This window comes from Panthera onca, chromosome B1 (genome assembly GCF_046562875.1).
Source record: "Panthera onca isolate mPanOnc1 chromosome B1, mPanOnc1 haplotype 2, whole genome shotgun sequence".
NCBI lineage: Eukaryota > Metazoa > Chordata > Mammalia > Carnivora > Felidae > Panthera > Panthera onca.
In genome coordinates, this window is record NC_138342.1 from 128,675,052 (window position 1) to 128,701,786 (window position 26,735).

At 39.7% G+C, this 26,735-nt stretch overlaps 2 protein-coding genes, 1 long non-coding RNA gene and 2 other non-coding genes across 7 annotated transcripts in view; 3 read left to right on the forward strand and 2 right to left on the reverse strand.

Annotated features, from left to right (window-relative positions):
- Positions 1 to 3,970, reverse strand: part of LOC144616132 (uncharacterized) — a 24,103-nt gene extending 20,133 nt beyond the window's left edge. The window contains exons 1-2 of the long non-coding RNA XR_013555117.2: positions 3,728 to 3,970; positions 2,127 to 2,225 (exon numbers count right to left, since the gene is read on the reverse strand). This is a non-coding gene — a long non-coding RNA (uncharacterized LOC144616132). The remainder of the gene's footprint in view (positions 1 to 2,126; positions 2,226 to 3,727) is intronic.
- LOC132692028 (small ribosomal subunit protein eS1) lies at positions 3,963 to 8,323 on the forward strand. Its single transcript, XM_060654014.2, has 6 exons — positions 3,963 to 4,092; positions 4,904 to 5,007; positions 5,378 to 5,565; positions 7,078 to 7,286; positions 7,863 to 7,972; positions 8,151 to 8,323. Exons 1-6 carry the CDS (start codon positions 4,031 to 4,033, stop codon positions 8,270 to 8,272), a joined length of 795 nt encoding a protein of 264 aa, XP_060509997.1. The 5' UTR covers positions 3,963 to 4,030; the 3' UTR covers positions 8,273 to 8,323.
- Positions 6,283 to 6,355, forward strand: LOC132693472 (small nucleolar RNA SNORD73). The gene has a single exon (XR_009616840.1). It is a non-coding gene; the product is annotated as a small nucleolar RNA SNORD73 (small nucleolar RNA).
- Positions 7,583 to 7,656, forward strand: LOC132693473 (small nucleolar RNA SNORD73). Its single transcript, XR_009616841.1, has one exon. It is a non-coding gene; the product is annotated as a small nucleolar RNA SNORD73 (small nucleolar RNA).
- A 14,512-nt stretch (positions 8,324 to 22,835) lies between the features above and the next one.
- SH3D19 (SH3 domain containing 19) overlaps positions 22,836 to 26,735 on the reverse strand; it is a 186,735-nt gene continuing 182,835 nt past the window's right edge. For all 3 annotated transcript variants that reach the window (XM_078445699.2, XM_060654012.3, XM_078445700.2), the window contains one exon: positions 22,836 to 24,750. In XM_078445699.2, coding sequence (XP_078301825.1) covers positions 24,646 to 24,750 — 105 coding nt within the window. In that variant the 3' untranslated portion in view covers positions 22,836 to 24,645. The remainder of the gene's footprint in view (positions 24,751 to 26,735) is intronic.

Sequence of the window (26,735 nt, forward strand, 5' to 3'; positions counted from 1 at the left end):
CCTTAAGTCAAAAAAGGTGGTTTAAATGCCTGGAGGACTCCGGCAGAAGGATATGCATATCCTTTCTGAAAGAGGGTATCTTCATCACAGGCCTCAAATTATTCCCACAAATACTAGTTTTCAAATGCAATGACCAGTACACAAAGACAACTAGAAACTCAAGGGAACTACACTCTATGCAGAGAGCCAGCAGAAAAAGACAATAGAAACAGACTGATAGACTTCAGATACTGGATTATCATATGGTGACTGTAAAACACTTACACTTACTGGATTTAAATCTACGTTGAAGATGCCTGCAAAGAATAAGAAGCTACAAAGTGACGTAAATTGAAAAAGAACTAAATTAACCTTTTAGAAATAAAAGACAGTAATCAAAATTTAAAAATCATTAGATCAATTTAATAGTTCAGTCACAGATGAAAAGAAAATTAATGAAACAATTTGACACTTTACTAGATTTGATGTCTTCTGACATCTTTCTGTTCCATTTTATCTGAATTTTGAAATTCTCAGATGGTTTAGACCCAATAACCTGATTTCACACGTCCTGTGCTTTTATTCAACATAATTAAATTAAAACCGATAATTGTACCATTTAATGTAACAATGTCAAGGAACATCGTTTTTTTTTTAAAAAAGCTTTTATTACAAAGCATAGTTGAGGATTCAAATACGTACCTCTGACAAATCCCTTAGGTGCTGGTGTTACTAGAAGAAACTAGATGCAACTGACTTCATTAACACCTCCCCTGTGGCTTTTTACCCTTGGGCAGAATGAGGAATCAGACCAGGAAGAAGACAAGTTTGGTTTTTATTCTGGAGTAGGTAGCCTGCGGGTCTCTAACATTTTCCACCGGGAAGGTTTTAAACTAGTGAACTGCCAACTATGAAGTAAACTTAGTCAAATTTACTAGAAAGTATAGAATTAATAAAGAGAGTTTATTAGACTTAATAGTATATTTAAAAGGACTCATTGATTTTCACTGGTCACTAGTTTTCACTAGTCTGCAGTGAGACAAGAAAAATAAGTTCTAAGCATGTTTTCATAAAGTTGACTGATTTAAAAGAACTGACTTTTTTTTTTTTTTAACATTTATTTATTTTTGAGACAGAGAGAGACAGAGAATGAACAGGGAGGGGCAGAGAGAGAGGGAGACACAGAATCCAAAACAGGCTCCAGGCTCTGAGCTGTCAGCACAGAGCCCGACGCGGGGCTCGAACCCACGGACCGTGAGATCATGACCTGAACCGAAGTCGGATGCTTAACCAACCAAGCCACCCAGGCGCCCCAAAAGAACTGACTTTTTAGAGGGTATCTTATTTTTATTTTGCAGGTCAAAATAATTTAAAATGAAGTGATGCTGACAGTAAATGGCAGTTGTCTTTTGTCTTTAACAGCTTGGTGAAAATTTAAAATTGCAGTTCTGGTTCCAAAATTATTTTGAGAATCTGGATTGATCCACAGAGTCCAAAAGACTGGGAACACCACTGATGTCATCAACCCCTTATTTGAGTATCCAACAAATATTCTGAGGGCCTAGGATGTGCTAGGAGAAGGGGGCACAAGTAACAGAAGTAACCGTGCACAAGCAACTGCACTGTGTGCGCCCTGCTTACAGTGAAAAAGGAGCACATTTAATCCAGAATTCTGAGAAGTTAGGTAGTGCTACGTCTTCTGGGAGCAGGGCTGAAGGAAAGCCTGTTTGTTTGGGAATTCAATCTCTTACTGAAAGAAGTGAAGCTGAGCTGTTTTGCAAAGGCACAAGTATTTGCTTGCTGCTGAGGGAAAAGGAATGAATGGAGGAGAAAGCTCTTTAGTCTAGGGAACTTTATAAATTCTTTTTACTTCTATTTTTTAGAGAGAAAGTAGAGAAGGGGCAGAGGGAGAGAATTTTTTAAAAATGAGTATTTATTTATTTTGAGAGAGAGTGCAAGCAGTGGAGGGGCAGAGAAAGAGGGAGAGAGAGAATCCCAAGCATGGATGAGGGGTTCCATCCCATGACTGTGAGATCATGACCTGAGTCTGTGAGACCTGAGTCTGATGCTCAACAGACTGAGCCATCCAGGTACCCCAAGGTCACAGCAGTTTTTGTCAGAGAGGATGTTAAGAGATGTCAACATACCTCTGGCTGAGTACCAAGCTTGTAAGGGCCAGGCTTCCAGGGGGCTGCACACTTGAAGCTTTCGGGCCACATCTAACCAGGATGTATTTTGCTAAACCCCTACAATTAAAAAAAAAAAAAAAGGTGTTGTGTTTTGTTTTTTGCATCAGTTGCAAAAATGGAAAATTTTGTCAATTTCCAGCTTTTCTTGAAAACTTAAAATATCTGGGGACACTAGGAACCATACTTCCTCAGGGAAACAATCACAGTAACCTCCTATCTATGTATAATAAACCTATAGAAAAGTATACAAGTGTGTAACTTGATGTTCGCCAATGACATTCCCCACCAACCAGCACCCCATATCAACATGCGTAACATTACTAGCACCTACGTTGCAGGATTTTTTTTTTTAATTTTTTTTCTTAAACGTTTTTATTTATTTTTGAGACAGAGAGAGACAGAGCATGAACGGGGGAGGGTCACAGAGAGAGGGAGACACAGAATCTGAAACAGGCTCCAGGCTCTGAGCTGTCAGCACAGAGCCCCACACGGGGCTCAAACTCACGCACCGTGAGATCATGACCTGAGCGGAAGTCGGACACTCAACCGACCAAGCCACCCAGGCGCCCCCAATTTTTTTTTTCAATTTTTTTTTTTTAATGTTTATTTATTTTTGAGACAGAGAGAGACAGAGCATGAATGGGGGAGGGGCAGAGAGAGAGGGAGACACAGAATCGGAAGCAGACTCCAGGCTCTGAGCCGTCAGCCCAGAGCCTGACACAGGGCTCGAACTCACGAACCCTGAGATCGTGACCTGAGCTGAAGTCGGAAGCTCAACCGACTGAGCCACCCAGGCGCCCCAGGATTTTTAACCTCAATACCTGGGATTCATGGTCTCATCGCCTCGAAGAGGTGGACACAAAATAAAATGAGCAGCAGGCAACTTTAAGACGGGCATTTCAAAGCGAATGCCCGTGACTACAGGCAAGGGCCTTTGTTCTATAGGGTTTTGATCCTGGCCCCCTTTCCTTACCCCTCGTCTCTTCTCAGGTTCGCTACACTTATTGGCCTGATAAATCCGAATACCTAGTCATTCCTTTTTGATTGGTTCTTTTCCATTAAGCGAGGGGTGGTCTATGCCCACACCTTGGTTTTAAGGTCTACTACGCAGTTTTAGTCTTTTGTCAAATTCCTGAGGGGTACCTGAGGCGGAGTGGGTGGTGTCTGCTACATTCTCAAGAGGAGCTTTACTCCTGAGGGAGTTTGCTCCAGGTCGTACATTGCTGGAAATGTTTTAAAATGTCTTTTTCCCCACCCGGGGACCGTCAAGCCTTAGCCTCTTCCTCTTCCGTTCTGCTTACTGAATCCTATCTTTTCCTATCATAGCTCCAAAGTTATACTTATTTAATCCTACTTATAATCTTGTGAGGCAGACTACATTACTATGTCCTTTTAAATACGAGGAAACTGAAGGTAGACAAGTCACCAGGCTAAATATTGAAACTAGCATTTGAAACTGGATCTGCTGTCTGATTCCAAGTCCCATACCCTCCAAAAAAACCAGGTGAACTGGTAAGTTCGCTTTTAACAATATGGAGAGGCTGTTTCCTTCCACTTACTTCCGGGCTCCAGAGCCACGGAAACCACCAGCAACCCCCACGGTGCACCTCAGGCCGCCAGCGCCCGCGCCTCCCCAGCACAGAACCGAGAGGGCAGTGCACGCCGCTCGTGCTGTGCAGTCTCCACACACTAGAGGGCGCTGTCGCAGCTGCAATCTGAGGAGTTCCTCTTTCTGTTGTCGCGATACTCTAGGGGCCGGAAAAACGCAATATCGAAGGTCACGTAGATGGCACGCCTAGCCCCGTACGCCTAAGTTCTCGCGCGAGTTACACTTCCGCCCTTTTGGCTCCCTGAGCAGCGCCATGGCGGTAGGCAAGAACAAGCGCCTTACGAAAGGCGGCAAAAAGGGAGCCAAGAAGAAAGTGTAAGTGGCTTCTGTTTTGGCCCCCAGCTTTTTGGCGTTCTTCTGGTGTCGGCGGGCGGGTTCTGGATGGCGGCGTCTGCCGGATGGCGATGATGCCAGTTGGATTGCGCGCCGTGCCTGGTTGGGAACCTTCGAACGGTGGCCTGGTGGATCTGGGTTTTCTGTGTCGCAGCGGGCAGGTTCCTTTCCTTTAGCCTTGGTGGTCTTGTGCGCACTCCTTGTGAGCCAAATTGGCGTCGCTACTCGGGACTGGCGTGTTCGGTATTGCGTGCTCCCTGGCTTTGTAAATTCCACGGGAAAGCGATGCTACTTCTATGAGTTGAGGAAGTCATTTGCCCAGGACCGCGCGTCCCTTAATGTCTTTGGGGCAGGTGGGACCTTGGAGTTCCTAAGAGCTCGCGTGAGTCCCTGAAGATTCTGAGTTACCAGTAGGAGTTTTCATGCACCAGTGAAGTTCAGGAGACGTGCTTGTTATTTAAAGGCAGGGGTTCAAGAGACCTGCATGTTATTCTGAAGCAGTGCTGCTTATGTAGTGGAAAAACCGATGGTGGGGAGTGTGTACGTTTATGGCATAGCTTTTTCAAGGTGTCCGGTGTGTGTACAATGAAGCAGACATCGTGGGGAAGAGATAGGCTTGTATGTGCGCCCCTCACCTCACTGAGAACTAGAGTCTTACATACTCCGGTTGCTTACGTGCTAGTTATTAGCCTTTTACAATGCTTAGAATGAGGAATCGGTTTAAAAATAAAAAATAAGTAAGAATTAACGTGATTTACGGTAAGACTTAATGTAAATGTTTTTTAAATTACAGGGTTGATCCATTTTCAAAGAAAGATTGGTATGATGTAAAAGCACCAGCAATGTTTAATATAAGAAATATTGGAAAAACACTAGTCACGAGAACTCAAGGAACCAGTGAGTATTTTATGCTTGTTTTGTATTTTTTTTAAGGTCTGCTGGTGGTCCTGTGGTGGGAGAACTTAAGGAAATGTCAGTTCTTGGTTGCAGCTTTGGCCACTGTGGTGCTTGTGTTTGGTGCGATACTTGTAGAAGAAAGGTGGTGCTTTTAGCATCATTAAGAAAATGTGCCTGGGTAGTTTGAGCTTCTAATGAGCGTAGTCAGGTCATTGGTGTTCAAATGGATTTGGTTAACACAAGTTAGGGTTTTTGTAACGTACCATAAATTTTCTGATTTCTCAGTTCAATTTTATGCATGAACATTTCTTCGTTGGCTTGACTTTATGTGGTTCCTAACGTTAATGATATGACAATTTTTGTTTTATAGAAATCGCATCTGATGGCCTTAAGGGTCGTGTGTTTGAAGTAAGCCTGGCTGATTTGCAGAATGATGAAGTTGCATTTAGGAAATTCAAGCTAATTACTGAAGATGTTCAGGGCAAAAACTGCCTGACTAATTTCCATGGCATGGATCTTACCCGGGACAAAATGTGCTCCATGGTCAAAAAATGGCAGGTGAGAACAAATTCCTCAGAGTGCTTGGTGCTGTGGTATGCGTGGCCAAGGATGTGATGTTATTATGACCATGAAATTGAAGTAAGTTTCATTTTAAATTCTTGATGTTTTCTTGTCTTTACTGAGTTCTGACTCTGGAAGTGGCACTCCTGAATTTGAGCAAAGCTGTGAGCAAGCCATCATCTTATTTGTTTAAATGGAGTTCAAGATTTATTCTCAAGGTTTAATACTGGGTTATCAGACTTAGTTTTTCTGCTGCGTGGATTGTTGGTTGGGGTATGTCTAGGTGCAGGTTTTCAATTTTGTCTGTCTTTGGCATATCTTTGAAACTCAAAATCTAGTGAATTTTATAGTGAAAAGGTTCATTGGTACATTTGTTTCTCTTGTGATGTAGCATGATAAGAGTGGCAGAGCCTCTGGTGTGAGGTTGGAGTCTTTGCTCCATTTCCCAGCTGTGTTCTCTTTGGCAAGCAACTTAAAGCTTTGCCAAACCTTGATTTCTTTATCTAAAATGCAGGTAAGAGTATCACTTCTTGGAGTTAAGGTGAAATAAAAGCCATGTAAACATGCTTAAGCAAAGAGCTTGACACAAACCATCTGGTCAGTATTGTTATTACAGGAAATAACTACGTCGGTTCAGATGTGTCTGGCTAACCATTGAGTTTTGGGATATTTTGTTTATGGGAATGAATGATGACAAAATGTTTTGTTTATGGGAATGAATGATGACAAAATGTTTTGGTCCCAAATGATACATACTGATTATACTGTTAGATTTATTTCTGACATTCCCCGAAGATTTTATGGTTGAATTTCTGGAGATATTTTAAGGTATTTTTGCTAGAAGTGTATTATTAAACTAATTTACAAATTGCAAGGAGGTAATTCAGTTTTTGTTGTTACCTAAGGGAGTTTTCGTTTTTTAACTTTGTGGAGTGATATGAATAGTTAACAGATTTTTAATTACATTTTAGTTGTGAAATTGAATATCTAATTCTCAGCATGGCTCTAGTTTGGGACAGGAAGGACATTTAAAAATACAGACATTTAGTGTTAATAGCAATATTTAACCTATTCAAACACATTTTTTTAAAAAGGAGGAGTAAGTGTAGATGTCCATATTGTAGAGTGTCTTCGAACCTATTTTCTCATCTTGCAGAGTTGTTCCACTGGGTGGGAAGGGCTGATGGGTGGGAAGGGTAGGCTGTTAAAAGGCTGGCATGCATACATAAAAGGTATGGGAGTGCTGGGTGCTGTTGAGATGGGGATAGAAGTGTTACATGGGGATGAGAAGGAGAGTTGAGAGGACTTGGTATTTAATTAGATACGAAGGATAGTAACATTTGGAGTAACTGTTGGTAAGTTTACTTCAGGGAAGTTAATTCTGTAAATTAGGCATGTAGTTTATGTTATACTTCATATTATAAAATAAGTACTTGATCCTCTAGTTTTTTTTATATTAGAAATTGAGGGCTTTAAATTGAACTTGGTACAATATCTTTTTTTCTCTAGACCATGATTGAAGCTCACGTTGATGTCAAAACTACCGATGGGTATTTGCTTCGTCTCTTTTGTGTCGGTTTTACTAAAAAACGCAACAATCAGATTCGGAAGACCTCTTATGCTCAGCACCAACAGGTCCGCCAAATTCGGAAAAAGATGATGGAAATCATGACCCGAGAGGTGCAGACAAATGACTTGAAAGAAGTTGTCAATAAATTGTAAGTGTTTCTTTTCATTATACAACATAACCCTGAATCTCTGGTTATCCCTCAGATGAAGGAAAGCATATGAGACTAGGTGGAGTCAAACCTGTGTTTTAATCCTGTCTGTGAAACTGTCTAGCTAAATCCCTTGAAATGAAATGTAAGTGCTAAGTAAATGTGATTTGGTTTCTTCATCCTTATGGATCAAGCAGTCTCATGGCAGATGGTGAGACTTGAAGCAAAAGAAATGCCGTTGCCTTAATTAGAAAATAAACTGAATAGACAAAACTTTGCAGTCAATGATGTATGGGAATAGATGATGACAAAATGTTTCGGTCCCAGATGATGTTCACTGATAAAACTGTTAAAACATTTTTCTGATGTTCCCATGCAGTTGGCTAAGAGGGTGGAACAGAAAAAGCAGAAGGCTCAAATACTAACTTTGCATTTAAATAGCTGTATAATTTGGATCATTTAACGTCCACCTGTAAAGGGGCAATAATAGACTCTTACAAGAGGATTTAAGTGGATTAAATGAGGTGGGTATAATAATGTATAGGTTTATTCTTTTCTGTCATTACTGTTTTGCAGGATTCCAGACAGCATCGGAAAAGACATAGAGAAGGCCTGTCAGTCTATTTATCCACTTCATGATGTCTTCGTTAGAAAAGTAAAAATGCTGAAGAAGCCCAAGTTTGAATGTAAGTGAAAATTCGTAAAGAAAGAAATTGTGTGAACAGAGTACATTGGTGTCTTGTTTTTTGAGGCCAGATGATGGCTTTTTTTTTCCTCCTCCCCCCCCCCATTGTGGTTATATAGTTTTGAGGACCATTGTTTTAAGACAGTGGTATGCTATAACATTTTCTTTCTTTCTTTTAGTGGGAAAGCTCATGGAGCTTCATGGTGAAGGTAGCAGTTCTGGAAAAGCTACTGGGGATGAGACTGGTGCTAAAGTTGAGCGAGCTGATGGATATGAGCCACCAGTCCAAGAATCTGTTTAAAATTCAGACATTTAATGGTGACAAATAAAAAATCTTATTTGTGATGTTTAATTTCTGATCATTATTTTTGAGTAATATACACTCGGTGAATCAGATGTTTTGAACTGATAGTGATGTGAACTCTTCTGAACCGTTCGTGGATTTTATCTATTGCTCTTAGTTACTAAATAGCTGTGAAAGGGTAGTCATCTATTTCAAGCTGTAGTGATCTGGATGGTAGTGCTATGGATGGTTAATGAAATCTTTTTTCTATATGGCCTGTGTTTTTAAATGGTTCTTGAACCATCTAAAAGGCTTGTTAAGATATGGTAGGGCCCTGCCCCCAGAATTTCTTATTCAGTAGTTGTAGGGTGAGACCTGAAAACTTGCTTTTTTTAAATGTTTTTTTATTTTAGAGCATACATGCAAGCAGGGGAGAGGGGCAGAGGGAGAATCCCAAGCAGGCACCATGCTCAGCCCAGAGCCTGATGGTGCTGCTTGATCCCAGGACCCTGGGATCATGACCCGAGCTAAAGTCCACTTGGGCACTCTACCAATTGAGCCACCCAGGTGTCCCTGAAAACTTGTATTTTAAACAAGTTTTCAGGTGATGGCTGGGGACCACACTTGGAGAACCACTCTGCTACACTGAGCAATGAGAAGAACCTGTTAATTTTATTTAGTTTTTTTTTTTTTTTTATTGCAAGTGCTCATTTCCCAATAGTAAAATGGCACACTGTTCACCTTTACTATGAAGTTGAATTTGACTAGAGAAATTGGTTATTGATCACCTGTGAATAAGTGGGCATTTGATGCTGTCCACTATCCAGTATTTAACTCTAGTCATTTACCCATTCTGTTCTAGTCCTTTTCACCTCCCAACTTTTTCATTCTTGATCAGCTCAAGACCTTAAAATCCTAAAGAACGTTTAAACTGGGTGAGAAGAGAACTTCACAAATTCCCGTTACTTCCACCCTACCATCTATGTATATATGAACAGGTTTTTGCCTTCTTGTCTAATCAAGCTCATAGCTGTAGCTGTTTTCAGGTTTATCAATGTTTGTTTAACCAATCCCTTCCATCAGCATACATACTGAAGTTTGCCCTTCCAGATAACACCCTACTCAAACCCCCGTTATAGCAAAGCTCAAAGAACTTAACCATATATATTTTTGGGGGGTGATAAGCAGTTTGATGTTTAACCACATTCTTTGTAACTAATACTTTATTTTTTAAAAAATGAGAGTGTGCGTGTATGAGGGGGGAGAGGGAGAGAATCCCAAGGCTTTCAGTGCAGGGCATGACACAGGGCTCAATCCCAGGAACCAAGAGATCATGACCTGTGCTGGAATCAAGAGTCTGGGTGCTTAACCAACAGCCACCCAGGTGTCCCCCCTCTAATTTTGCTTGTGAATAATGCAATTGGACACCCCCAAAAGCTGTTGCTGTCAAGATTACCAGTGACTTTAAGTCCAAATGGTCCATTCATGACCCACATTTTATTTGCTTTTAGTGACATTTGACAGTTGATTTTCTTCCAGTATCTTACCTCAGATTTCCTGTCAGTGGCTACTCTTACTAGTTCATCTCAGACTTTAGAGGAGGTCTAAGGCTTGGTCCTTGGACATTTAGCCATACTCTCCCTAGTATTCAGTATCTCAAACTGACTTCCAGTTTATTTCTAGCCTACACCTTTCTTTGAATTGCAGGTTTTGTCTATCAACTGCTTCCTTGATACCTTTGGATGTAAAATAGACCTTTCACATTGGATATGTCTAAAATGGTTATTTCAGGGGTGCCTGGGCAGCTCAGTTAGGCTTGACTTCAACTCAGGTCATGACCTTGAGGTTTGTGAGTTCAAGCCCAGCATCAGGCTCTGTGCTGACAGCTGAGAGCCTGGAGCCTGCTTCAGATTCTGTGTCTGCCTTGCTTTCTGCCTTTCCCCCACTCCCTCTCTCTCAAGAATAAACATAAAAAAAAAAAAAAAAAAAAAAAGATGGTATTCCAGATCATAGTGTAACCAAAACACTCCTATATTGAAGGCCAAAATCCTCTGGTCATCCTTGATCATTCAGTTTATTCAAAATAAAGAATCTCCCCATTTCTTACCATCTCCATTACGATCACTTTTAAGCAAGCCACCATTACTACCTGGATTGTTAACTACCTAGTCTCCTGAGGTCCCCCTCTTGTGGAATTGAGATGACTCAAGGCCCATGTGATCTTGCCTCTGACCTCTTACTGCAATGTCTCTAACTCTTCTAGCTAGACTGTCCTCACTATTCCTGGATGAATTAGGTATACTGTTTCCCTTTTACTTGTGTCTACTAGAATATTCCAGGAAGACTCCTTTTTTGGGGGGGAGGGGGTGTCTTGTTCACTGCTAAACCTCCAGTGCCTAGAAGTTCAATATTTGTTGAATAAAGGAATGAATGATACTCCCTATTAACATCCCATAGTGAAGAAGCAAATGTTTTCAGTAAAAAACATTAAACATTTGGATATCAAATGACAGGGGCTTCCTTTCCAAGGTGGACAGTTAGGTCAAAAGAGTGGATATTGAGGGTAGGGTCCAGGAATTGAGATAAGTGGTATTTTTTGTCTTGTTGGACATCATTTAATGATACAGTCAACAGTCAAGCTCCAATCTGCTACATCTCTGAATAGGGCTTGGCATAGTTCTTAGAAGGGTTCATTTGAAAATGGTTCCAAAAAGAATGTATGGTTGAATTTTCTAAGAATGTTGATATTTGAGAGGGGGACAGAGGATCCAAAGCTGGCTCTGTGTGAACAGCATAGAGCCCAATGTGGGGCTTGAACTCATGAACTGTGAGATCATGACCTGAGCCGAAGTTGGACGCTTAACCAGCTGAGCCACACAGGTACCCTTGTGATTGAATTTTAAATGGTTTGGACTGTTTGATGGTGGGTTTAATCAAGTTATCTTCTAGGCCAACTTGAAGGTGGATAACATCCATCCAGTAAAAAACTGTGAAGGATAATTCTGTTTCCCATTTAAGTATCTTATATTTTTTATTACTATTTTAGATTGTGGGGGAGGACAGAGGGAGGGGGAGAGAGAATCCTAAGCAGGCTCCATGCTCAGTGTGGAGACGTGGGGCTTGATCCCACTACCCTAGGATCACTATCTGAGCTGAAATCAAGTCAGATGCCCAACCGACTGAGCCACCCAGGTGCCCCATAAGTACCTTATACATTTAATACATAGCTTTTAAGTATTCACACTTTGCTTTTCTCTACTTGATTCTAATTGGAACAATTTTACTTTGGTCTTTCATAGGAAAACAAAAACTTAAAACCAGGGATACAGCAGTCTTCAAAAACAGTACTGAAGGGGCACTGGGGTGGCTCAGTTGGTTAAGCGACTCACAGCCACGAGATCATGACTGAGCTGAAGTCAGGACGCTTAGCCAAATGAGCCACCCAGGTGCCCCACACAGGTTCTTAAATGTGGAAAAATAAGGCAGAAGAGATTGGGATAATGCCATGTGAAGATTCTGCCCAATATTACTAGCTTTGATGAAGAGGACCATGGGCCAAGGGAAGTGAATGCCCTCTAAAAGCTAGAAAAGGCATGGAGATTCTCAGTGTCACAATGGTACAATAGAATATGCCATCATTATTTATCCCACATTGCGTGCACAGTAGTCTCACCACTACCAGTATAATCACTGAGAAGTTTTAAAAAAAATTTGACATACGGCCCACTGAATTTTTATGGTTGTGCTGTTAACATTGTTTGAGCACATGGCCATTACTTCTATTCTCCCTCTTAGGCCTTATGTAGTCTCACCGCTACAACTATGTCATTGATACCCACTTCCAGTCCTTAGGTTGATAGCTGTGTAGTTACTTTGATACTTGTTCTCTGGTCAGTTCCTAAGTTCTCATGGCAGTACTTTCTGAGCTCTTGCATGTTTAGTACAATTTGTCAGGGTGCTTTATACCTGAAAGTCACTTTTATGGGATATAACACCCTTTGGATTCTGTGTCTCTCTTTAAAAAATAAAAACATTAAAAATATAAAAAAACAAACAAAAAACAACCAAACAGTCAAAGTGGATAATATAACATCCTTGACTGTTTGAGCATCTTAAATATACTACATTTTCCTCTGGCATAAAGATTGCTAAGGAAAATCAGATGATAATCTAGTTTCTTTCCCTTGTAAGTCACTTCTGGTTTTGGCTAGAAGCCCAAAGAATATTTTAGTTTTTTAAATCCATTAAGTTTATAAAATGTGTCTTGGTAGTAGTTGTTCTGATTGAATAGTCTCAGGTATGCAGTATACTCTGTGAATATAGAACTTCAATTCTATTTGGGGATAGTTTTCATAAATTAAAGTTTTTAGCATTTGTTCTATTCCCTTGATTTGGTGCCCTTTATCGGGGACTTCCTTGCCTGTGATTTCCTGGCAGCCGTTATGGTCCCTAACTATTCATGTGATAAACTCCTTGGGATGTATTTCTGGGTGATTTTGTCAGCGAATTACTGCCCATGGGCTAAATCTGGCCAATGTCTGTTTTTTGTTTTTTGTTTTTTCTTAGCGTTTATTTTTTTTTGAGACAGAGAGAGACAAAGCATGAACGGGGGAGGGTCAGAGAGGGAGACACAGAATCTGAAACAGGCTCCAGGCTCTGAGCTGTCAGCACAGAGCCCGACGCGGGGCTCGAACTCACGGACCGCGAGATCATGATCTGGGCCGAAGTCGGCCGCTTAACTGACTGAGCCACCCAGGCACACCCCAATGTCTGTTTTTTGATGGCCTACAAGGTGAGAATGGCTTTTCCATTTTCGTATGGATAAAAAAAATGCTTCATCACATGTGAAAATTACATGAAATTCAAATTTCAGTATATACAAAGTTTTACTGGAACACAGTACACTCATTCAGCTTTATGTATTGTCAGTCGCTGCCTTTTGCACTACAGGGGCAGAGTTGAGTAGTGACAGACCACACACAGCACACTCATCACTTCACACTAAGGTGCAGCACAATGCAGACTGCCACATTTATATGTGTTTCACATCACCGTATCACTGCCAGGTTATACGTGTTTCATAACACGTTCAAGACACCTTTGAAGATGCATTACATAAAACCTCATTTCAAATCAGCCATAAGCTGTGAGACCATGACCTGGGCCGAAACGAAGATGCTTCAGTTAAGATGCTTAACTGACTGAGCCCCCCAGGTGCCCTTGTTTTCTTTTTAAAGAATCATTTTAGAAATATATGCTGAGATATTTATATTTGATATTTGAGATCTGATTCAAAATAATTGGGGAGGAGAAAGTGTTAGGATCTGTGCAGTGTTTGACATTTTACCCAACTTATAAACTTTTTAAAAAGTTAGTCCGCCACAGTTTCATGGATACTGGCAAAAGATATGAGACTCCTCAGAAATAAAAGGGACTTTATTACTCACAGCCTATCAATAGCCGAAGTTTCATGTTCATTTGCGACAGTTTCCCATGCTCCTCAAATCCCACAGAGGTAATGCAAAGGATCCATCATACAGTGGGTTGCATTACAGAAGAGGAACACTAAAAATTCAGCACTTGGATAACTAACTGGAAGCAAGTCTGCTCTTTTTCTAGGGGGAGACGTTACATCATCCCTCAAGGTTGCAAGGTGCAAACACCAACCTGAGAAATGGGTCAGGTAAGGAGCAGGCAGACAGTTGTATTCTTGGCATACCCAACAACATGCAGGGACACCTGGACTCGGTGGCAGACTGCCTCTCACAATGCACTCCTCAGTGAGTAAGAATTGACATGTTCTTAGCCAAACTTCAATTTTCACATGAATATGCTCCTCCATCAACCACTCTGACTAGTCACCAGGTTAGAATCTCACACCACATACTGTCAACAAGATTCAAAGCAATGCATGAGGCCAACCTGTGGTATTTACCTCAGTCATTCTTTCCAGGGTTCCATACTCAGCCAATTGTGAATAAGTCCAAGGGGGTAGCAGTTGCTCTTATTTGAGGCAGCCATAATGTATTCAATGGCCAGGCCATTACGCATTATGAACCATGCAAGAGAGTTTAAACTTAGGTGTCATTGTCAATAATTACATGGGCAGTAGATGAGCAAAAAAGCAACACCTGTCCCCAGGGGAGAGCCAACTCATGACTTATTTTTGTTCCCCCATCCAGAAATACAATCAAAGGGGCACAGGTCACTTCACCTCAGAATTTGTTGTTAAACCTGATTTGGATTATCATCACATTGGTTTGATCAAGTCACATGGACAGTGTCACCAAACAGTTGTAGCTCCAGTTGCCATTTTTGGTATTACCCAAAGCCATTCAGACATCAAAAGCATGAGATCAGCCAGATTGAATTAAGGTTGTGTTGATGGGTGAGTTTGTACAACACATTCACGTGTGGAGCTGCTGCTGCTGTCATCAGGCATAGCAAAACTAGTTCAGAACCAATCACATCTCATTTTATGAGTTTTCTTCTTTTCATAGCACATGGACACAGATGACAAACCCAGTAGAAGATCAGACATGCTGGATGCAACTGCCACATGATTTAGGTAGCAGTTTTGGATCAAGGTTAGTAGTTCTCAACTGGGATCAATTTCATCTCCGGGGGACATTTGGCAATGTCCACAGACATTTTTTTGTCACACCTGGGGGGAAGGTGCTAATGGCATCTAGTGGGTAGAGGCAAGTGATACTGCGAAACAGCCCACAATGCACAAAGCAGCACCTCACAACACTAATTATCCAGCCTAGAACATCAATAGCGCCAAGACTGAGAATGAAACAAAGAGTACGTTAATTGCTGTCTTTCCCTCCCTTCTAGGATCTAAAATGTTTTCTCTTCAGGTGCCAGCAGAGATACTTATAATTTCATCTTTTCTCTAATCATACCCACTTTCACCCAGAACTTTTGTCCTGATTATCACCTAGGAGGCAGCCCAGAGGAGATGACCCTTTCCTGGGGATTGCCATATTCTGTGACCCCAACTACCCAACTCACCTCATGCAAAATGAAGATGCTTAAAGCTGCTGCAATTTTTACTTGAACAGGAAGGCCCATTTACTGAAGCACATACGGTCTCCAATACTCAAAGCATCCAACAAGGAGTTGGGCCCCCTTCTGTGGCAGGTCAAAGAGACCTGCCTTGATTACTACAGGGATTAAACATTCTAGATCCACCCACACAGTCCCCCAAAAATACTTGGTGAGCAGGCCCCTGAATTTTATTGGAGTTTATCAAACACCCCTGTTGGGAGTATGATAAAAACCAGTCAAGGCCTATAGATACTAAAGGTTCTGATTCACCAACAGGACATCTATTGTAGTGAAAATATTGGACATCAAAGGGTAGAGAAACTTGTGTTAAATCCTGGCCCACCCACTGGTGGCAAATGGCAGGGGAGTCTACTCTAAAAGTAGCAGTGACCTGGACAGAATAATCTTTGAAACTTTACAAGCATTTATGACAGCACAAGTATGTACACATCAACCTCAGGTTTAGCAGCAGAATATAACACTAGGACACCCGGACTGAGCCAGAGAGGCACACAGGTGCATTCACACAAATTCAGAAAATATTTTATAAACTAATTTTTTTTCTTCATTGCAAGTTTTGCCCAAATGCCATCAGTTAATTTGCTTTATTTCCTGGGGCACCTGGGTGACTCAGTCATTTAAGTGTTCAACTCTTGATTTCAGCTCAGGTCATGATCTCATGGCTCATGGGCTTGAGCCCAGCATTGGGCTCTGCGCTGTCAGTGTTGAGCCTGCTTGGGATTCTCTCTCCCTCTCTCTTTGCCCCTCCCCAATTCAGGCTCTCTCTTGCACACTCTCGTGCTTTCTCTTTCTCTCAAAATAAGCTTAAAAAAAAAGAAAAAGAAAACAATCACAATCCTATTAACATACTTCTAAATTTCAATAAAAATTCCTTAATAGTATTAAATATCCACTCACACCAATTTAATCGATGATTAATCCTCTGTTGGATATAATGCTGTGATAAGCAATGAAAGTGTGAAAGCAAGGGTAGTAAGCTTCCATATGCTAAGACCATTCATGAAGTCAAAGTTGAGAAATTACTGCAGGTGTCATTAGCTCTAAGTCTGTTTGCAGAACTGTAACTGTTTTGTGTCAAAAGAAGATATAACTCACTATAGTGGTGGAAAATGAAAATACCAACAGACTGTTAAAACCAAATGCTGGTAAGGAGTGAAGTAACTGGAATTCTTAAACATTGCTAATAGAGTATAAAGTGGTACAACGCTTTGGAAAGCAAGCAGCTTTTTAATAAAATTACACATTTATCTCCTTCACTACTTAACAAATTTACTCCTAGATATTTATCCAAGAGAGATAAAATCCTATGTGTACAAAATGACTTAAGAATATTAGTACTAGGCAACTGTATCTCAATAAAGCTTAGGGGGAAATATGCATACCAGCTTTATTCATAATAGCTAAAAGCTGGAAAAAATCAATAGGAAGATGGATAAACAAATTTTCATGTTTTCTTATGATGAAATACTACTGAGGAATAAAAGGGAACAGACTACTGTTACACACAACGTGGAAGAGTCTCAAAAACATCATGTTGAGCAAAAGAATCCAGAAGAGCAGATAATACATTATTTCATTTTTATGACATCCTAGAACAAGCAAAACAAATCTTGGTGGTAGAGATCAGAACAGTGATGGCCTCTGCAGGGGAGGAGAGCAGGATGTGATGACTGACTGGGAAAGGGCACAAGAAACTTTCTACAGTGCTGGAAATGCTCTATGCATTTATTGATGGATATGAGTGTATAGAATTGCCAAAACTCACAGAATTGTACACTTAGTATCTACACATTTTATGTAAATTATGCTCCAATTAAAGAAAAATATGCATCTAGCCAGCTACATCATGGACTTGCTGCCATTTAGTGTCTGTCCCACTCTGCAATATGCTTTCTACACTATGAACTCACCCCTTCATATCTACTTAGGTCTGGAACCAAACCTAAATATACTTCTTTTATCTTTCTCATGGGCTTCTTGGCTGCCCTGGTATTCAGGACTTTGGCTCCAGGTACGGCCACATGGCTAGATCTGATCTTATGTTCAACATTCCAGTGATTATGGTTAGTATTACTGCCATCCATGGACTGATGGCAGTGTTCCTTACTGCCAAATCCTAAAGAAAATCTTACTTTCTGCAGTTGGACACCAGCTTGAGTGATTTGGCTGCTGGCTTTGTGGGGGACATCAGTATGTGGGGTCTGCTCAGCAGGCCTATTTGCGAGCGTAATTCTGATTCTTACCTTTCCAGAGGTACTCAGCTTCTTTGGTTTCATCATTGCCCTTGTTCTCTTTACAAAGAACTCTCTCTTTGTGACCATCAAATAGAAGATGTTGTAGTAGCCATCCAGCCCTATCTAGCAGGAACAGCCAGACACACTTTTATAGGGGCAATCATCCCACCTGGTAGTTAGTCTTCTAGATGCATGACGCTTCAGTGCTCTACATTCTGTTGCTCTCTGACCTTTCCCCCAAATTCTCATTGCAGTGGACAACCAGGCCTTCTCATAGCCCAACTAGGCCCCTCCGACCAGCAAAGATGCAGGTCTCTGTCTGCTCACCAATATTCATCTTCCCCTAGAGGACTCTGCATATACAAATGAATAGGGTAATTTTTTTTCATCACTGTATATGTATTTTTCAATAGCTCTGGCATTTCATAGGTCTAAAGAGAAGACACCACTGTCTCCTTAGTACAGGCATACCTCATTTAAAACAAATATTTATTTATTTATTTTGGAAGAGCGCAGGCAGGGGAGGGGCAGAGAGAGAGAGGGGGACTGAGGATCCAAAGTGGGCTCTGCACTGACAGGCTAACAGCAGCGAGCCCAATGTGGGGCTCGAACACACAAACCATGAGATCATGACATGAGCTGAAGTCAGATGTTCAACCGACTGAGCCACCCAGGGACCCCAGGCATACCTCATTTTATTGCACTTCATTGCGTTTAGCAGATAGAGAGTTTTTTACGAACTGAAAGTTTGTGGCAACCCTGCAAGCCTATTGCGGTCATTTTTCCAACAGCATTTGCTCAGTTTGTGTCCGTGTGCCACATTTTGGTAATTCTTCTAATATTTCAAATTTTTTCATTATTATTATATTTATAATGTTGATCTGTGATCAGTGATCTTTGATGTTACTATTGTAATTGTTTTCCTGAGACACAATATTGAAATTAGGCCAATTAATGATGTGCAATGGCCTCTAAGTGCTCAAGTGAAAGGAAGGGTCACACATCCCTCACTTTAAGTCAAAAGCTAGAAATAATTAAGCTTAGTGAGGAAGGCATGTTGAAAACTGAGATGGGCCAAAAGCCAAGCCTCTTGCACAAAAGACAGTTAAATTGTGAATTCAAAGGTAAAGTTCTTACAGGAGATGAGAAGTGCTACTCCAGTGAACACACGAATGATGAAGAGAAACAGCCTCATTGCTGATATGGATAGAAGATCAAACCGGCTACAACATTCTCTTAAACCAAAGCCTAATCCAGAGCAAGGCCCTACCTGTCCTCAATTCTATGAGGGATGAGAGAGGTGAGGAAGCTATAGAAGAAAAGCCTAGAGCCACAGCAAGTTATCTAGAATATCCAGCTAAGGTAATTCATGAAGGTGGCTACACTAAACAGATTTTCAATGTAGACAAAACAGCTGTATATTGGAAGAAGATGCCATCTGGGATTTTCACAGCTAGAAAGGAGAATTCACTGCCTGGCTTTAAAACTTCAAAGGAGGGGCGCCTGGGTGGCTCAGTCGGTTGAGCGGCCGACTTCGGCTCAGGTCATGATCTCGCGGTCCGTGAGTTCAAGCCCCGCGTCAGTCTCTGTGCTGACAGCTTAGAGCCTGAAGCCTGTTTCAGATTCTGCGTCTCCCTCTCTCTCTGACCCGCCCCCATTCATGCTCTGTCTCTGTCTCAAAAATAAACAAACATTAAAAAAAAATTTTTTTTAAACTTCAAAGGAGCAGCTGACTTTCTTGTTAGGGGTTTATGCAGCTGGTGACTTAAAGCCAGTGCTCATTTACCACTCCCCAAATCATAGGGCCCATAAGAGCTATACTAAATCTGGAGCACCCGGGTGGCTCAGTTAGTTAAATGCCTGACTCTTGATTTGAGCTCAGGTCATGATCTCATGGTTTGGGAGCTTGAGCCCTGTATCGGGCTCTGTGCTGACAGTGCAAACCCTGCTTGGGATTCTCTCTCTCTTTCTCTTTCTGCCCCACCCCTGCTCGTGCACACTCTCTCAAAATAAATAAATAAACTTAAAAAAAAAGTTAAAAAAAAAAGAGTTATAGTAAATCTACTCTGCCTTTGCTCTATAAATGGAAGAACAAAGCCTGGATCACAGCACATCTGTTTACAACATGGTTTACTGAATATTTTAAGCCCACTGTTGAGACCCACTACTCAGAGAAGATTCCTTTCAAAATATTACTGCTCACTGACAATGTACCTGGTCACCCAACTTTGATGGAGAAGTACAAGATTAATGTTGTTTTCATGCCTGCTAACACAACATTGCGTTCCGTGGCCCAGGGATCAAGGAATAATTGATCCATGGATCAAGGACTTTTGAGTGTTCTTATTTAAGAAATAAGGCTATGATTTCCATAAATATATACTCCTCTAATGGATTTGGTCAAAGTAAATTGAAAACCTTCTGAAAGGATTCATGATGCTGGGTGCCACTAAGAATAACTGTGATTCATCAGAAGATGGCAGATTATCAACATGAACAGGAGTTTACAAGAAGTTGATTCCAACCCTCAAGGATGACTTTGAGGGGTTCAAGACTTCATTGAAGGAAGTACCTGCAGATGTGGTGGAAATAGCAAGAGAACTAGAATTAGAAGTGGAGCCTGAAGATGTGTCTCAATTGCTGTGATCTCATAATACAACTTGAACAGATAAGGAGTTGCTTCTTATAGATGAATTAAGTGGTTTCTTGAGATGGAAGCTACACCTGGCAAAGAAGCTGTGAAGACTGTTGAAATGACAACAAAAACTCTAGAACATTTTGAAAATTGAGTTGATAAAACAGTGGCAAGATTTGGGATAACTGACTCCAATTTTGACAGAGGTTCTCCTGTGGGTAAAATGTTATCAAACGGCATCACATGCTACAGAGAAATCGTTCATGAAGGGAAGAGTCAATGGATGTGGCAAACCTCACTTTGTGTTATTTTAAGAAACTGCAACAACCACCCAGACCTTCAGCAGCCACCACCCTCATTAGTCAGCAGCCATCAACATTGAGGCAAAAGGATTACTACCTGCTGAAAGCTCAGAAGATGGTTAGCATTTTTTATCAATAAAGCATTTTTAAATTAAGGTATGTACATTGTTTTTAGACGTAATGTTATTCCACACTTAATAAACTACCGTATAGTGTAAACATAACTTATATATGCACCAAAAAACCAAAATATTCATTTGACTTGCTTTATCGTGATATTCGCTTTGCTGCAGTGGTCTGGAACTGAACCCCCAGTATCACTGAGGTATGTCTGTATAGAGTAATCTCAGGTAGGGTACTGAATTGAAGGGTTAGTTAAATGCTCTGACACTCTTTGAAAGTTAACAACTCTGCTCCTCACTGCTGGCTACCTGGGACAGGGGGAACAATGTGGTGGGCCTTAGTGGTCCTCTGAGTCAGGGCTCTATTAAATAAAAAACTTAGATATGACCGGAGAAATAAATGTCACTGCCCTTTTTATTCTAATTGTAAAGCAGAACTAAATATAGGTCACTATTTTGGTATGAAGACTCTTAGTTTATTTCTGTTAAAAGAGGATATACAACCAAAGGTAATTTTCCTTTCTGAATTATAAACTTTAGTTCTTACTTCTCCTGAAAAATATTTCAAGTTATTGCCTAATTTACAGTATTTGAAGATAAATAATCCATGGCTTACATTCCATTAAGATTCCTTAAAAAAAAAAAATCTAGAATGTATCCCATCCTCAAATATACATTTATTAAATAGCTTAACAGTGTCTGAGTTAATCTATTAGACTCCAAAATACAACAGTTTTTTGCTCTATATGTGTATGAAAAGCTAGGTTTAGGAATCGTTGATGTTACCAAGAGCACAGCCCACAGTCAAACCTTCTCATGATCTGATGCTTCAAGCATTCATATATTCTCTGCTACACTGAAAAGGAATGCCCATTAATGAATCAATTCATGTTTGAGCGTCTAGGTAACATCAATATAAATTGTGTACATAAAATTGAGAAGCTAAGCAGGATTTTTTTTTTTTTGAGGAAATAAATTTAAGGCTTTATTCTCTGCAACTCATTCTAATCATAAGTGTTATATCTGAGAAGTTATGGTTTGTTTTTTTTTTTAAGTTTATTTATTTATTTTGAGAGAGAGGGAATTCCAAGTAGGCTCCACACTGGCAGTGTGGGGCCCAACGTGGGGCTGGAACTCATGAACTATGAGATCATGACATGAATCGAAACCAATAGTTGGATGCTTAAGCGAATGAGCTACCCAGGGGCCCCACATCTGAAACGTTTTGTTTATAGACAATAAAACAGATGAAATCTACTTGTTTAATGTATCATGTTAGCACAACGAAAAAGGTACTCAACTGGAAATCAGTAGAACTAGCTAGGTTTCGCTTTCAGCTCTGCCATACCTGTATGACCTTAGGCAAATCATTTAATCTCTGCAGGTTGAGAGCTCTGGTCTGCACTCTTCTGTGGTTTAACAGGATGAGCTTGCAATAAGGAGAGAGGCCCCTAGATGGTGCTGTTGTTCTGACTTAGGCTTTGTATTTTTTTTTCCCCTCTATTAACTACAGTGAAGTAAAAAGGCATAGGTTAGAAAATGATTTCCTATTAGTTCTGAAAAAAATCCAGTGTTAAATATTCAAAATGGCATTGAATTATGAATCATATGGTTCATGTACATTTGGCATTAATTGAAAGGAATAAACTATTAATGATTATAACAAATATTCCCTTATAATTAGCTCAAATATCCATTGCTATTTCACTAGGTATATTTATCTCAGCTTAAGAAACTGAGATACTAAAATAAAAACCAAACAATTATTGTTAAAAGAGTACTGATGTATAATAAATCCTATAGAAAAAAAATTTTTTTCCTATAGAAAAAATTGTAATATGTTCAATCAATACAGAGAACAAGGAAATACCTATGAAAACCCATACTGAGCAACATTCCGGCATTTTGTCAGTTGACTGGGTAATAAGTGGCAAGCAAAAAAGGTGTCATGAAGGAGTGAAATGATACAAACTGTGAATTTTGTTTCAATGAAGATTTTTGTCTACAAATTAAGGAGGAAAAATACTGGATCTTGGGGATCTGAGATAGTATTGCTATATGTGAAAGCTTTCCATCTAACCAACCAATCTACCAATCATCCAACCAACCAACCAACCAACCAACTTTTATTGAGTCTACATACATGGTGCAAAGGGCTGGAGATACAAAGGTACCATCTCCATTCTCAAAAAACTTAGTCGAGTATGAGAAAAGGACTTTGAAAAGTTCAGCTCAGTTTATTATAGTGTCAAGTAGATTTACAACTATTGCACTTATCATTCTGCTAACACAAGGCCAAAATTTAAGAGGAATATTTTTCTCCAATAAAGCTAGGCTTTCATGATCTTTGATATATGATGTTAAAATTACACAGGCAAAATAACATACCCCCATCCTATTCCAGACACATCCCCACTTCCTTATTGTTGTGCACCTTGCTGCAAATAAAAATTTAGTCAAGATAACGCTGTCATTCATTTCTCGTAAAATTACTCTTGAGATTTGACAAGAGTTTTCTTTATACTGTCCTCTTTAACCAAAACAGCTCCCATATTCCCAAATCAATTGTAATCATGTAAATGGAAGATGAATTTCCATCAAAGACAGTAAACATCTCTTCCCTTACAGAACCCCACATGGTGTTCACATAATGGTTTGACAACTGGCTGCCTAACTTTTTGGACAATGGGAAATCATAACAAAAGCAAACAAGTGGTCTAGTATATGAATTCTTCTCAAAAATAGAAGAAAGTCATGAACATTGTTGGGCAAGTGTTTTACATTTCCAATGAAATTCTATTCCATTGATCTGTTTGAAGATTGTCTTCGACCTATTTGGCTTAAGCCCATAAACTGTAATTGATTCAGTCACATAAAGAACCACTTTTATCTTAAGCCTGGAATGCATAACAAATGGATACCAGGAAAGTGGTTTTTCATTTGCTCTAATATTTTGTTCAGGGATGAGCTGGGGGAAAAAGCCCAAATAACTATCAGCCTTCGGTCTTCTTAAATTATTTTTCATTCTGATTATAATGGGAAGAAATGAGCTGTGGGGGTTTGGTGTTTTCTGTTTTAACCATTGCTCTGTATTCTGAGATATATGCAATTCATAATGTACCACTATAACAAGACAGTTTTTATATATTACTGGGGTAACGCAAAGAAAATGAATTTTTCTTTGGGTACCAGTAATTGTCAAAAGAATGATTGCAGATTCAGAAAATGTGCTTTATAATAACCCTGTTAACATAAAATATACATGGAAGAGAGAAGGTATGGCAGGTAGGTGGAATGATTGGTTAGTTGTATTAGCAAGGCATTTCAAGATGATTTTGGTTCTTTTGACTAAGATACATCAAATTTTAATCACCCTTAAATCCTTAGACAAAGGGGAAATACTTAGTAACACAAGGAGCATTCGATGAGCACGAGCTGATTCACCACGTGCTTATAAAGGCCCCAACTAGTTAATAAACTGCCTCACCTGAAGCACAGATTTGCCCTGGTAATAAGGGATAATGCGCTTAAGTGGTTAGAATTAATTTGAATATCAACAATGAAATTTAGATTACCAACTATGTCCTGATAGTTACAGCACGGAGAATATCAAATGTCCTCTTTTTAAACTAAAGTAAAAAATGGAAGAAGCATGGTTAATTTCCTTGTGCTGATGAAAAGATGTCTAAGTGCAACTTTTGCTTGTAAGCTTCCCCATGCTGCCATGTCACCTGACGCTCTCCCCAGGGGAAGTGTCTGTCTGCCTTGCTAATCCTGCTTGATGTCTTCCTTGATAGAACATCAAGGCTTGCTTATGGGTTTCCATGTACAGGTTTCTACTGTGAATGAAAGCTGACTACAAAATCATATTCTGCTTTCAGAAAATTCTAGTGTACCATGTACAGCATAGGTATTTCATTCAGTTTAAAAAAATAGTGCAAAAACATATCTGATAGTCAAAGTGATAGTTCAAGTGAGTTCTTGTGCTGAAAAACACAGTCAAGCTTCACCTTTAGCTGACTTGTCAAAACTGAACATAGTTTTTGGGAAATATTCCAGATTTTCCCATTAGTTCTCCACTCATCCAGTCATCATCTACAGATTCCAGCTCTGTTATGATGTCTCCAGCCTGTAAGAAGACAAAAATTGGAAATAATGATTAGTTTCTGTCGAGAATAAGCATGGTAAGCAGTCTACCTGGACAGGCATGGTTAATCTTCTCTTTATGTAACTCACTGATCCTGATTTGCCCAGAGGATTAAATAATACACCACAAAGATGATCTATACCTTATGACACCATTTCCTTGTATGCCACTTCTCCTCAGAGCCTGTTCCTTTGCCTTTCTCACCCTTGCTGTAGTTTTATTTTCCTGTTTGCATTTTGTGCCCTCCCCCCAATTACTCCTAATCTAAAATACTTCTTTAATAATAGTATTAGCTGTCATATATATTATATATATATAGTTTTTCACGTAAAAATTACTTATTGAGTACCCACCATATGTCAGACACTGTTCTGAGCATTATGGCTACAACAATGAATAAAGACTTCAGTTTAGAGTAGGGAGACAAATAAATAAGCTGGCAGAGGAGGACAGACAATGTGGGACTGCCTTCTCATTAGGGCAGTCAGGGAATGCCCCATTGAAGGTGACATTTAAACAAAGACTTGGAGGTAAGAGAATAAGTCCTGTGCTTATGATAGGTCGTGTCCTACCTTATGTACTTCATAGGAATTAACTCATTTAAACAACACTGCATCCTAGAGGTGGTTACTATTATTGTGCCATTTTAAGAGAGAGATCCTTATAGACTTCTGTATTTTAAAGAGAAGGAACTTGAAGCCCAAAGAGATTACATAGATTCCTTGGTGTCACATATCTAGTTAGTGGTAGAGACAGGATTCCAATCTAGTGTGATTTCGAGGGCCTGTATTGCTAACCATTGGGCAACATGGCCACCACATCTTACAGTGGACTTTTTACTTAGAAAGGCTTTTATTATAATTGCCTTTCCCAACATCCTGAGCATTTTGTATTCTACATTTATTCTTCCACATAATGGTATCCTCCTCTACCATTTGGTTTATTCCATGCTTCTGTGGCCTCACGATCAAATTTACATTCTTTCCTGTCTTTAAAGGGCTTCTCCCTGACTCAGAACACTGATTTACCCTCATCAGGTTAGTCAAAGATGCTGTATGTCTCATTCATGTGAATATTATAATTCCTCAACAGATGAGGACATAATTTTTACAATTATCTCCTGAAACTATTTTGTTCTTTATGGATTCTAACCATTTCTTAGAATCTGGGTTTAAGATTCTATAATGGTTCAAGATGACCCTGGCTACTTTTAAGAATATCTTTATCAGGCTAAATGGATTTTATTTGTAGCACTAGTACATTGCCCTTTGGAAAAATGGTTTGATTTAAGGCCTTTCTTTATGGAAAATGGAAAGGAAAAATGCTGACTATCAAATGTCATTAATTTACTATACTCTGCCAAAATCCGTAAAAATTCTGGCTGTTCAAAATTTATATTACAAATAAGTTCCTTCTGGTTCCTAAATTATGACATAATAGTTGAATGAAACTTTTTTTTTTTGGCTCTGGTCCTTATGTACATACCATGTCAGTTTACTAATGGCTAGCACAATTTTTTTTCAAAAAAAAGTTCTACTAATATTCTGTGAATATTTAATAAAATATTAATGATTAACAATACTGACAGCTGTGCAGAATTCCTTAACTAAAAAACTCTAGAATTACCTTGCTTTCAGACAGTAATTTGTAAAATGAAGACAACCTATTTTCTAGAGGATACTATGAGGTCTGTTATTACACTGACATTAAGGCCAAAATAACATGTAAATACTTTGAATCCAGATTGTTCACTTGCAGTAAAGATCACAAGAATGAAGTATGAGCCACTGATGCCCATGACTGAAAGGGACAAGGGCAATGGTTTCCAAACATTTGGATTTTAAGGACCAAGAAATTAAGAGGGAAAAAAAAAAAAAAAAAAGGAACTGATACAGGGTCACCAAATTATAATTCTGCATTAAGAAATATCATCATTTACTAACTACATTTTATAAAAGAAATGACAT

What these genes read in the sequence shown, in the direction of transcription:
- LOC132692028 (XM_060654014.2), top strand. Translation starts at nt 4,031, where the DNA reads ATGGCGGTAGGCAAGAACAAGCGCCTTACGAAAGGCGGCAAAAAGGGA. An exon ending in AAGGGAGCCAAGAAGAAAGT is followed by an intron (nt 4,093 to 4,903) that starts GTAAGTGGCTTC and finishes TTTAAATTACAG; the next exon opens with GGTTGATCCATTTTCAAAGA. An exon ending in GAAGAAGCCCAAGTTTGAAT is followed by an intron (nt 7,973 to 8,150) that starts GTAAGTGAAAAT and finishes TCTTTCTTTTAG; the next exon opens with TGGGAAAGCTCATGGAGCTT.